The 13,582-nt window shown below is 32.6% G+C and overlaps 1 protein-coding gene and 1 non-coding gene across 2 annotated transcripts; both read right to left on the bottom strand.

Moving 5' to 3' along the window:
- Positions 1 to 324: 324 nt before the first annotated feature.
- Positions 325 to 431, bottom strand: LOC131654411 (small nucleolar RNA R71). Its single transcript, XR_009299451.1, has one exon. It is a non-coding gene; the product is annotated as a small nucleolar RNA R71 (small nucleolar RNA).
- A 5,153-nt stretch (positions 432 to 5,584) lies between these two features.
- LOC131653964 (transcription initiation factor IIA large subunit-like) lies at positions 5,585 to 10,384 on the bottom strand. Its single transcript, XM_058924322.1, has 11 exons — positions 10,075 to 10,384; positions 9,679 to 9,852; positions 9,422 to 9,574; positions 8,987 to 9,038; positions 8,851 to 8,909; positions 8,349 to 8,474; positions 7,358 to 7,501; positions 6,467 to 6,530; positions 6,212 to 6,375; positions 6,013 to 6,096; positions 5,585 to 5,918 (listed from the first exon to the last, which is right to left on the bottom strand). Exons 1-11 carry the CDS (start codon positions 10,198 to 10,200, stop codon positions 5,895 to 5,897), a joined length of 1,170 nt encoding a protein of 389 aa, XP_058780305.1. The 5' UTR covers positions 10,201 to 10,384; the 3' UTR covers positions 5,585 to 5,894.
- Positions 10,385 to 13,582: the final 3,198 nt, after the last annotated feature.

Genomic DNA, 13,582 nt, shown 5'->3' on the forward strand with positions numbered 1-13,582 from the left:
GAAAAACTAAAATTTAATATGATTCTTAGAGTAATGATGAATATTTATTATTAAAAATATAACATATATAAAAATAAAAGAGTAGATGCATGTAAAGAAAAAAGGGATTCAGAATGATGGCTAGCGATCTCAAGATCCCTAGAGTTACTGGTAATATTTTTAGGTTGAGGTTGTTTCTCTATTCTCTAATGTGTTTTATCTAAAGTTTGGCTCAATTATTTGGAACCAAATTCCCATAGCCACGTGGAACCAGATTCAATACTTGCATGGAATGACTTGGTTAAAAAAATTTTATCCATATATTTCCCTCCTGTTAGGAATGCTAAGCCAAGAAATGAGATCACCTCATTTAGACAAGGGGAAGATGAATATTTGTTTGATGCTTTAAAAAGATTTAAAGAATTATTGAGACAATGTCCACACCATAGAGAGTTGGGACAATATACCATTGATTAAAGTCATACAACATATTCAAAATTACTCTAAGTTTATGAAAGATGTTTAACAAAAATAAAAAGAGTGGGAGACTTTGACACATTGGAATTAAATCAAGAGTGCGGCCAATTTTTTCAAGAGAAGTTTCCTCCGAAGTTGAAAGACCCAGGAAGTTTCACCATCCTTTGCAACATAGGAGAAATATTTTGTGGAGAGTTTTGTGTGATTTAAAGCATATCATTAATCTTATTCCCTTATCCATCTTCAAATATATTGGGATTGTGATACAAGACCAATGGCAATAATCATCACACTTCATCTAGCTGACAAAAGCATAAATTACACTCAAGGCAAGATTGAAGACGTGCTGGTAAGCGTTGACAAATTTGTGTTCCCTGTTGATTTCATCATTATAAATTTTAGTACTGATGAGGATACTCCCAATATGTTTGGGAGGCCTTTTCTTGCAATTGGGAAAACATAGATTAATGTTGAAAAAGGAGAAATCTCCATGAGAGTCAATGGTCAGGATTTAATATGCTCAATGCTTTGAAATATCCAGAAGAATATGTTGTTGACTACTCCTTGATTTCTAGTTGGGATTCACTTATTCGCATCCAACTCATTAAGGACAATGATGATTTAGGAAAAGAGTTAGGTAAGTTAAAGAAAAAGGAATCAGATAAGGAATGTATTGTGACTAGATCACTCTTACCTACTGCAGGATTAGTGAACAATTATGAAACTTTTGAAATCACATTTGAAATAATTAAAGGCAGTGTGTCTTTAATAGAGAACCCATTTATTATGGAGTTAAAGCAACTTCCGTCTTATTTCAATATGCATACCTATAGTCTGGATAGAAGTTATTACACATCATTGCTACTAGCCTAACTGCATAACAGAGGTGTCAACTTCTGACACTTCTGGGAAGGTATAAAATAGACATTAGTTGGCAAATTTCTAACATCAAGAAGGTTCGCTTCATTATTTGCATGCATAGAAAACTAATGGAAAATAGTGACAAGAACAATATAATGCACCAACCACTTTTCAAAGCTCTTGAAGATCAAGATAATACTAGTTTTATATGTCCTTATGGAACTTTTACCTTCACAAAGATGTCATTTGGACTTATAATGCACCGGTCACTTTTCTAAGATGTATGATGGTCATATTTTCCGACCTTTGTTGAGTATTTTATGGAAGCATTCATGAATGATTTCTCTATTTTTGGAGAACAATTTCAAAACTACTTAGGCAACCTGGAGTTGGTGCTGAAAAGATGTGAAGAAAGTAACTTGGTGTCCGATTAGGAAAAATGTCACTTCATAGTGAAAAAGGCATGGTATTAGGAAATCATATTTCTAAGAAAGGATTGGAAGTGGATCAAACCAAGATTGAAGTTATTGAGAAGCATTCATCAGCCACTAACATCAAGGGAATCCGTATTTTCCTTGGTCGTGGTGGCTTTTATAGAAGTTTCATTAGCTCATTGGTCGTGATGCCATATCTCTTTAGTGAGGAGTGTATGCAAGCTTTCAAGATTTTATAAATTGCATTAATTTTTTCTCCTATTGTCACAACACCAACAGGATAATTTGAGTTGAAGTGTGATGTTAGTGACTTTGTTATTGGAGTTATTCTAGTTCAAAGGCATGATAAAGTGTTTCACATAATTTTTCATGCAATCAAGGTATTGGTAGATGTCAGAGTCAACTACACCACCACAAAAAAAGAAAGAGATGCTAGCTATTGTATTTCTTTGATAAATTGAGATCCTACTTGGTTTGCATCAAGGTGGTAGTGTACATTGATCATGTTGCAATCAAATACTCATTGCAAATAAATATGAAAAAGCAAGGTTAATTAGATAGGTATTATTGGTGCAAGAATTTAATTTGAAAATAAGCGACACAAAATTGTAGAGAATTTGGTAGCAGACAATTTGTCACATCTCCCTAATGAAGCTCAGGGTCGTGACAATGAGGACATCAAATAAGAATTTCCTAATGAAGAATTTCTCATGATGACTACTATATTGACATCATGGTATGCAGATATTGTGAATTACTTGATCTGCAAATATGTGTATACCATAATTTAATTCCCAACAAAGTAAGATATTTTTCCCTGATACAAAGAATTATTTTCGGAATGACCCTTTTCTATATAGGAAGTGTGTTAACCAGCTGCTAAGAAGGTGTGTAGATGGTCCAGAGGCACGTCAGATCTTGTCATTTTGCCATAATGCACCATACGGAGTACAGTTTAGAGGAACCAGATTTGCTGTCAAGGTCCTAAAATCAGGTTATTTCTTGTCCTTTTTATTTAAATATGCAATTGAATTTTTTAAAACTTGTGATAGATGCCAAAGACTAGGAAACATTTCAATGAAACAAGAAATGACTCATAAATATTTTAGAGGTTGAATTTTTTATGTGTGAGGCATTGATTTCATGGGATCCTTTCCTCAATCTTTTGGAAATTTTATATATATATATATATATATATATATATATATATATATATATATATATATATATATATATATATATATATATATATATATATATATATATATATATATATATATATATATATATATATATATATATATATATATATTTGTGGTTTTTTACTATGTCTCTAAATGGATAGAAGTAATGGAAATCCCTACTAATGATGTCAATATGGTGACCAAAATTTGTATCAAAAACAATTCATTAGATACGAGGCACCTAGGGCTATCATTAGTGATAAGGGTGCCCATTTCTGCAACAAGTTGTTTGAGAATTTAATGGCTAGATGTAGGATCAAACATAAAGTTGTCACAACCTACCATCTCCAAAGTAAAGGTTAGGTTGAATTGTCCAATAGAGAGATTAAGAAACGTAGTTAACCCTTTTATGAAGGACTCGTCCAAGCATCTTAAAGATGTTATATGGGATTATAGAACAGATTTTAAAACACCTTTAGAGATATCTCCATATCGACTAGTCTACGGAAAATCTTACCACCTACACATTGAATTATAAAATAAAGTCTTTTGGGTCGTTAAGAAATTAAATTTTAACTTGCATATTGTTGGGAAAGCAAAAATATTACAATATAATTATCTGGATGAGCATAGATTGTTTTCTGATGTGAATGATAAAATCTACAAAACTAAGATCAAGAAATGGTATGACTGAAAGTTTCAAGAAAAGAGAATTAGTGAAAGAACAACAAATTCTTCTTTACAACTCAAGACTTAAACTATTTTCAGAAAAATTAAAATCAAGATGGTTAGGGTCTTTTAAACTTCTTAAGGTATGTCCTTATGAAATTGTAGACCTTTTGAAAGAAAAAACTAGAAATAAATGTAAGGTTAACGGGCAAAAAGTGAACACTTACCTTGGAGATCCTTTGAATGATGCAAGGACCGCTGTGGATTGAATAATTGATTATTTTGTTTGTAATTTGATTATAAGACTTTAAAATAGTGTTACTAGAAGGTAGTCTAAAATAATTTAATTTTGTTTTGTTAGTTTTCATGGAGATATGTTAGAAAGGAGACTGAAGCATAAAAACTTTTAATTGTTGCATGAAGTTTTTAAGATTGATGAATGTTAGAATTGCCAAATAGAGATCCTTGTAGTCAAGAAATTAAATGACAGTTTGATGTTAGAGAAAATTAAAAGGAAAATAAACTTGGAGAGAAAATAAAAAGGAAGATAGATAAAGAGTGTCTGAGACAAGACGTAGTCTATGGGACTGTATGTATGCTTTATTATGTCTTATTCCATTATTATTTGAGTAGTGCTATTTAGTACGAAGCAATTTGAAGAAGAAATGCAATAATGAGTATGTGTCACTATTTTAGTGGTAAATTTTAAATTAATTTTAAATTTAAATTTCTTTTTAATAGGGATCATGGGGGTTGTGGTGATAATGGATAGTTATTGACACTTAATTTCTATGTTTCATCTCGAATTCATGTCAATAAACCTTCTCATGAAGTAAAAAAGTTACCACTCGTGAATTGTAGGCGCCAATCAATATAATACACAACTAAGTTTCACAACTAAGTTTTCACATCAACTAGAAAATCACAAGGAGTACCCATATGTAAAACACTTAGGGTGTGTTTGTTTCAAGTTTACATGGATAAAAATGGTCCAAAGTCCAAACTATACCAATACATAGTGTTGTACGTTATAAGACTGAAAAACACTATAAAATACATTAGAAATTTTTAGAGTCATATTACCTTAATTAGCATTTGGGTGGAAATTAAGTGTGCGAAATACATTGATGATTTTGATCATCATTAAAAAGAGTGTTTAGTATATGAAACGTTATATATTGATAGTGTTTTGAAATAGTAAAAAGGATGACCAATTAAATATGTAATAGTATATTCAAATAAGTATTTAAATCATATTTTTATTATGAGTACAATTCAAAACTTCCACATTGTTTGACATCAAATGACTCCTATATTTATTAAGAATGATAGAACCGATACTAAAATTCCATTCATATGTAACAATGATAATAGGAATTCACAATACATCACGGATTATTAAAGATAGATCTTTGAACCTGCACAAACTCACCTTCCGCACTTGAAGATTATTCAAGTCGTCATAAAAATTATTTTCAATGTACTCTAGCATTCTTCTATAATCACTCCAATCCTTCTCAAACTTCAACATTGCCAATAAATTCAATGAATTATTTAAACAATTATTTTCCTCTCCAAACCCATGAGGATATGAGAAACGATTATTTGGGAAAATGTTTAGGAATATGGCATTGCTTACGGTTTTGCTGTCATTCGTAAACTAGCATTCTTCATAACTTATGAGACAGATTAATGTCCAATAAGGCCAAGCCAAACAGAAACTAGAATTCTCATTCTATTCAAAAGCCCCGTGTGGTGGCCAAACACAAGTTCACATCCTTCTCATAATAAGGAAGAAAATCAGCTGGCCATTAATGCTGAAAAAGTTCTATTTTCCTCTATTTTAGTCACAGGCTTAAGAAGTCAATATCACTCTATCTGGATCTACAATAGAGTTCTACACACTAAATGTTGTCTCCTCGTTTTTCATGGTCAAAAACAAATCAAAAGAGATACGAAAAACTCAAACCAAGGCAAGGCTAAATAAACTATCATTATCATACAGTGCAGCTCTTAATTTAACCAAAATGTCCAAGTATACAGAACTAACGGAACCACATACTTGACAAATGGACTTGAGGAAATGCCCAGTATCTACTAACCATCATATTAAGGCCAAAAATTGCCCATTCATTATGCACAAGTGGCCAACATCAAAACAGTCTCGAAAGTGTAAGGATTTCTCTCTCCCTGAATCTCTCTCTTAATATTAACTACAATCAAAGAAATATCACGAAACACTCTGACACCTCAGTATTATGCTTTCAGCAGAGCACTGCCCACAACAAAATCAGAAGTCAAACTCTCCGGTTGCCTGCAAAATTGTATTGCATCATTAATCGTGAAAATTTGATAAACTGAACTGAAAGGATGATAAAATATAAGAGTTCTCTTCAAGATTAACAAACCTTGTTGAAGAGAATATCCTTGTTATTTATATGCATGATGCCATCCTTTAATGTGCATTTCCACCTGCTCTTAGTACGTGTCACCTAAATTTTAATAAGCCAACACTATTATTATCCCCAAAATAGTTATCCAACCCCTACCTGTTAAATATACTTCTATATTACAACTGTGTCGACATGTAATGAGGGAGGTTGTTACCTTGTCAAACTGGGCCAAAACTAGATGATGTGTATTTTGATCATCTCCTTGGTCCAAGTCATCCAAATCATCATCATCATTTTCATTTAATGGAGGCTCGTCATCGTCATCGTCATTTACCACCTCATTTTGAGCAACGAGAGCAGGGGTGCTTACTGGTACTTCTAATAAGGCAAGAGAAATAACAATTGTCAGAAAAGTATGATATGCCACGACTCTTGAAAATATAACTAATATATCACACTTTCAAGTTACCAGCAGGAGCTGGTGTATTTGCGGCGTTGTAGTCTTCACTGTACACTCCACTATTATAGTATATCTACAAGAACATGGATAAAACAAAACCATGTAAGATGATAGAATGCAAAACTTATGGTAAATTTCAAATGACGCATAACGCAATTGAAACTCTAAGATTTCACATGTAGAATGAATAAGCTGGAATTTAGCCATTCAATCTCCTTGTATCCTTTTTTGTTATTGTTGTAAATAGAGGTCTATTGAATGAATTAAAGATTTTAGTGACCAAAAGTAGCATTCAGTTTTGAAATATGCAACTCATCCAGGTTTCACAACTGGGAATACCTATTTTAATCCATTAAGTCGCTTATATAGTTATATATTGTTTCTGAATTACAGTTGCAGTTGCTCTGTTTTTTAAAATGAACCAAGGAATTTCATCACACAAAAAATGAACCAAGGAAGAAGCAGTATTTGCACCAAACTAAACAGACACTAATTCATATGGGAGTATCCTAAAATAAGACTTCTATCACTGTTTATTACTTCCTAAACTGATAAACATCTGAAGAGATGTGGTCAGTTTCTTATTTATTTTGCAACAAAAGTAAATCAAATACACATTAAATACAGATACAGAAGCGGGCCATTGAAAGCCCTTCGAACATTAACTGGATTATAAATTGTCAAAAGACAAAGTTGGTGTGTCTATTTATGGATAACTAAAGGTTGGGGTGCATGCAGTTTTTCCAAAAATGCATACCGGGGGGGTATCAGGAACTTGAACAGGTAAATAAAGTAAAAATACATATCTGAGTTGGGAAAGAACAAACACCAAAACTGTTCCATTGTAATTTACAAAAGCTCACACAAGCACAGGCAGGAGCGGATGAAAATACTACTCACATTGGGAGTAGAAAGCAAATCATCCTCATAAGGAATTGGTCCATCAAGTTGAGGAATCCTAGAATTCAGTCTCTCCAAGTGTGCCCGCATTTTCCCTTTTGAATTAGTGTGTTGTGAATTGAAGGAGATGCTCCCTCCACAAACCTAAAATATTAAGCTCATCAGTTATGTAAATGAATAAATGTTTCCACCAATTGAGCAGGTCAGTGACTTAAGTAACAAACAGACAGAATAAAACAATGCATGTACTACAAAAAGTCACCATAGTGATTCACAACCATTATCTGGCCAGCACAATGTTGCTAGCTTCTTTCCTAGCTCACTCTTGTACTGTTAAATGCCAGTAGAACAATGCACAGGAGCGTGCTTGGAAAGAAGCTTGCAATCCAAGAGCTCATTTGGTTTTAGAAAAGGTTCTCCCATTTATTATGGTTTAAATGAGCCCTTATAGTTTTGAAGCGGGTGAAGATATCATTAATGACTCATTTGGAAAACTGTCACTGTACAGCATCACATGAAAGAAATTGGGTATTAACTACATCAATTTCATAAAATTACAAGATTCAAATTGGGTAGAAATGACAAGACATTCCTCCACACTCCGTCAACCCCGTAGCCGGCTGCCGTTACCTTGTCCTAACCCCACAGCAATTCCCGTCACAAAAAAAATGTTAAACTCTGATAAGCACCATACACTTTATACAGATGACAAAAACTGCCTCCACTCCACCATCCTTCACACCCCATCTTGTATCATTCCTGCCCCACAAAAGGACTGGGGAAATGCTAAATCTAACAATGTGATATGAAATCCCTTGCTTTTTAAATCAACACTCAAGGAAGAAAACAAACACTGATGGTATAAATAATAAATTTGACTATTAGCACTAGTACAGAACTATCTACAAGTGATATGGAAGTACCTAACATATATAAATATAACTTATTATAAAAGGTTGATGCTGACAAAACAGTGGGATAAAGGCCACACCTCAATTTCAAAATCGCCAGATCCAGCATCACCAGCTCCATCTTGCTGAGGTATATATCCTCCAACATCATATGGTGGAGGCATATCATTGCGTTTCCGCTTTCCACCAGGCACTGTGAAGAAATCCTAGAATTTTTTTCAGACATCTATTAATATCTAAATGTCATGACTTCATGTTCAGACTTAAAAGCAATAAGCATTCCTCCTTCAGAAGGTGAAATTGTCTACGTAGACCAAATCATGCAATACTGTTTTACTGAAAATCATGAATAACGACAGCATTCGAATCTAAATCCTCTTAATGGTTTAGTCTATTGTTTTTAGTCTTCTAAATATAATCATCCAGACATGACATTCTAAACAAAAATACTCATTCAATGTGTTGGAACAAGAAAGGAACAAAATTTGCTACTTTCATAAAACAGCTCAACCATAAGGTCTCATCAAATCTTAAAAGCAGTAAACAATAAGCCTTCTGTAAAGCCCGCGATGACTTGCTTACTTGTGTCATAGGCTGATTAGAAGCTCCTCTATCTGCCTCTTCCCGTCCTTCCACATAAGCTACAGTGTGCAATGCAATCCACTGTTACTACGAATCTGCTTAATCAAATGTTAACCTGAACATGAACGAGACTTACCAACATTGACATCAAGTGGAGGCCTCTGATTCATCCAAGGAGAAGGAGGTTGCTGTGAAGAATCATAAGTACAATATCAATGTCCACTTTAAAAAGAAGAACATGATCTAAACAAAAGATTTCAGTAAATCTACAATAGCCAGAGATTAAATCAATTGCACAAATTGAGAATGATAATTGAGAAACTAATACAACGGAAAATAGATTTGGATCATCTCCCACAAAATCCCTCGGTAACACTCTCATTTCTCTCTAATTCTTAATTATTTTCTCTCCAAATTTAATTACCATATCATGGCCTCCCTTTTCCCATCTTTTTACTCGTGTCACCATCCTTTTTGGGATGCATGCATGAGAGGATTCAGGCTTACAGAAAACATCTAATTTGGCATGTGCAAATTTTTGACATATCAAACAGTAGAAAGTAAACTTTACCATGAATGGACTTGGTCTTCCACCTTTAACATCAGCATTTCCACCGGTTTCATTTCCAGAAGAAGAGTAGTCACTTGGTCCAGTAGGAATGTTATAATTCGGGGTCTCACCAGCTCCAGGTAAAGGGGTTTGAATTGGAGTTTGCAATGGCGTCTGTAAATCATTAAAACCCCGCATCAAAAATCTAATAACCCCCATTCACAATTCAAAATAAACACATTCAACTGGACCGTAGTTGTACAACTAATAAAACTCACAGGGGGAAAAAGTATTTCAGCAGTGGGAGTTTCATACTCCTCAGTCCCCTCATACGGCACATTCAGATCGTGAACCGGAGTAATCGGACCACCCGGCGTCGGTCTGTTCGCACCAGTAGACCTCTCAATTGGACCAAGAACCGCACCAGCTTGAATCATCTTCGTTTCCCAAATCTAAACAAACAATCAAAAACACAAAACAAACAACTTAATCTCTAATCCCTAAACCCAAACACAAACCAATTCATCAGATCCAAAACCCTAAATTCAATCAACCAACAAAAAAAAAACAAATCAGATTTCTACATCAAAAAAGTAGTTAATTAATCAATTAATTAATGAATCGATAAACTGAATGAGTAATTAAGAGAAAGAAAAAAGAATTGATGAAATTACGGCTTGAAGCTCTCTGAGAACTTCATCTCCAGGACCACCACCGTTGGTGACGAACTCATCTCGAACCTTGACCATGACATCTTCGATAACATCGATATAAACCTGGCTTGTAGTTGAAGCGGCCATCAAGAATCGAGCGCGATTGATTCTCCGTTTGAGGAAGAGGGAGAGTGTGTGAAGAGGAAGAAGAAGGTATGGGTCTGTGTCTCTGTGTCTGGTTTTAGGGTTTGCGATGGAAGAGGAAGTCGGAGGAGGGGATATGAGAGAAAGAGAGAAAGAAACAAGAGGCGGACGAGAAAGGAAGAATAAAGAGAAGAATATAAATAGGTTTGCATCCGATTATAATCACCGACCCCCACGTGTCTTTACTACACATTTCCAATCCTTTTCTACTATGTACACTCTTATATATATATATCTCTCCAATATTACATACACCCCATACTTTTGGCCCATTTTTTCTTTTATCCTTCAATTTATTTGTCTAACAATAAATTATATATAAAAGCCCACATATATTTTTAAACTAAATTATGATAAAATATATAATATCATTACGATTTTCATTTTATCTTGATAAAAAGAAATATCATACTCCCTTCGTTTCATAATGATTGACTTATTTAGAATAAAATGATATCTTAAAATGAATGATCAATTTCAATTTCCAATATAATTTTTCTAATTCTACCCTTTAGTTAATAAAAATTTTACTATTTCTAATACATGATTAGGGTACTATAGTAAAAACAATATTCTCTTTCTTACTTTTATACATTTTTCTTAATCGGTATGAAATGGTGTGCTGGATCACTCATTGTAGGAAGAATGGAGTACTGATATCTATTAAGATAAGGTAAATCTAATTTACGACTCATTTTATATAGAATAAAAAGATAAGAAAAGGAAGATCATCTCAATAATATTTGTTTACATTTATATTTTTCGCTCAAATTTTATGATTGGAATGACACTTATATCTATTAAGGAGATATTCAAAGCAGTCTTTTCACGATTAAATTGTTGGCGAAATATTCAAAATAGATTTTTTGAAATTAAATTGTTGGCATTAATGGGAAGATTTATATTACATGCATAGAAATAATTTTTGATTGAAATATATTATTTATACGAAATATTATTTGCATATTATATAAATAAATAATATTTAAAAAAATAATATAATATAAATACTAATAGTAAAAAATAGTAAAATTTTATAATTGAAGATTTTATAGTTTTATATATTTGACATTACAAAATAATTGATAGTGAATGATAGTAACATACATAGAATTTGAAAGTATGTATAGTAAATAATATACAATAAATAAAATTTTAAAAATAAATATATATATTAAATAAAATTTTAAAAAAATAATTGTAAAACAAATTATGAATTAATTGAAAATATATTTCAACATTACAATCTTATCGAAAGAACATGTCAATTTAGGCGAATTAATAATTGAGTAATGCTATTTGACGCGAATGATTTCATCACGAATGGCTCACGAATTATTGTCCAGCCAATGAAAATGGTTGTTGGCCGAAAATTATGAGAACTGCCATTCTTATTTTTTATTTTTGAAACAGACATTTACTTTAATAAGGAAATATCATTATTTTATTTTATTTTAGTTGATATTCAGAGAGAGGAATTATAAAATCTAATGAACAGTGTATTGCCACCTCATTCTCGTGAGTTTAACGAACACTACATTCGTGATGTATATCAATTATCCTTAATAATCATGTGAAGTTATGCAAAAAAGTAATGAAAGAAAGAGACTTCAACTCATGTAATTTTAAAAATATAATATGGAAAGAAATTAAAAAATAGAATGATAATGCAAAGTTTTGAATTAAAAGAATATAATACATTGACCTACTCGACTTTAAAGAACTATATGTTTCTTCCATTGAAGCATATAGTTCATCATATTACAATTTTCAATTGGTGGTTTGGTTTGGCTTCATACATAAGAATTTTTTAGGTGTTAAGACCTCATTCGCTTCATTCTTAGTCTTTATATCTCTATTCTCAAGAAAAATCAAAAATTTGTTGTTACCAATGCAACAAACCCATTTATTATAACAACAAAATACAAACAAAAAAAAAAAAGAAAAATAGGCTCAATATAAAGAACTAGTGTTAGAGTCTTAGTGAATGGGAAGCAGACAAAATGGATTAAAACATTCATTTTTAAGAAACTGGCTAGAGAAGAAAAGACACTTTACATGTTTCACAAAGAGGAAACGTGTGCATAAAAATATCGATCGTCCACGTTAGTAATCCCTAATGGGTTTGATGGACCCAATGTCTTAAGAGTGATTCCCTACCAGATTCAATATTTGAACAAGTCATTCATTCTTTTATAGGTAATCACCTTCTTGGTATTAACGTGAAGTCAATAGCTCCAAAACCCAATATCAATAGCCCAAGAAAATAAGCATGTAGAAAAACAAAGATAAACAAAAAACAAAAATATAGTGTTGCTTATGTTGTGTATGGTTATAAAGATATTACATATTGCATACAACAACTAAATAGTTGCCTAATGGACAAATTTATGACAAAAAAACATATTCACAAAGAGTTGTGAACACCAATAGCATGGCGATTGTGAGGATATGCAAGACTTGTGATATGATAAGAAACAAGTTTAATGTAGATTCTAACATGACTTAGCTCCTATTTAGTGAATTTAATTAATTATTTATATGCTTAAATATACAAAATCCCCTGTAATGTTAGCAAGTTTTATTTTTAGGTCCTGTAAAAGTTTTTTTTTAATCCCCCCAAACTTATCTAAATTCCCTCATTAAACCCCTCAAATGCCACATTTTCATCCAGATTCTCCATTTTTAAATTTTTGTCTACATGGATTATAAGCAATAACACATGGCATTTAGTTTATTTTATTTTATGCTGACTAGATTTACTCATTTTATTTACCCCTTGTAAAAATTAGGATTAATTTTCCCATTCTCAATTATTGCGAAGAAGAAAAAGAACGTGACGGAGGATACGACACTCAGGGAAAGATGGTGGCTACGACGTATGTGGTGACGAAAACGAGTTCGACGACAATGAAACCTAGGATGTCTAAGGTAAGTGATATGTTGCCTTCTTCGTCCTCCTTGGTTTCTACTATTGGGTTTTTTATGTGAAACCTTATACTGGGTACTGGTGGAGATATCTTCGTGAGACAAGATGTTAAAAATATAGAACTTGGAGTAAGGGAGCCTAATTGTATAAATGAGGTGACTAATGTGGAAGACATAAAAGATGAGGTGGTTGAGGGTTTAGATGATAGTGAATATGAAAGAGCTACTGCTCTTGTAGATCGATTTGAGAGAATTGACGTAACATTACTAATAAGGGAAGAGGGGTAGTTGTTGGACTTTTGTGTGGGTCCAATAAGAAAGGTGATGAATATGATTATTATAGTGATGAACTGGACTCTTCAGATCCAAATGATTATTGTAGTGATAAAAGGCCCAA

Source organism: Vicia villosa, linkage group LG2, assembly GCF_029867415.1.
Source record: "Vicia villosa cultivar HV-30 ecotype Madison, WI linkage group LG2, Vvil1.0, whole genome shotgun sequence".
In the NCBI taxonomy this organism is placed as follows: Eukaryota; Viridiplantae; Streptophyta; class Magnoliopsida; order Fabales; family Fabaceae; genus Vicia; species Vicia villosa.

Bases quoted from the DNA above. Each gene is read 5' to 3' on its own strand.
- LOC131653964 (XM_058924322.1), bottom strand. From the start codon at position 10,200: ATGGCCGCTTCAACTACAAGCCAGGTTTATATCGATGTTATCGAAGAT. The intron at 8,910-8,986 runs GTAAGTCTCGTT...TGCACACTGTAG, and splicing joins TCCACTTGATGTCAATGTTG to CTTATGTGGAAGGACGGGAA. The intron at 6,531-7,357 runs GTGAGTAGTATT...ATGTTCTTGTAG, and splicing joins ATTTGCTTTCTACTCCCAAT to ATATACTATAATAGTGGAGT.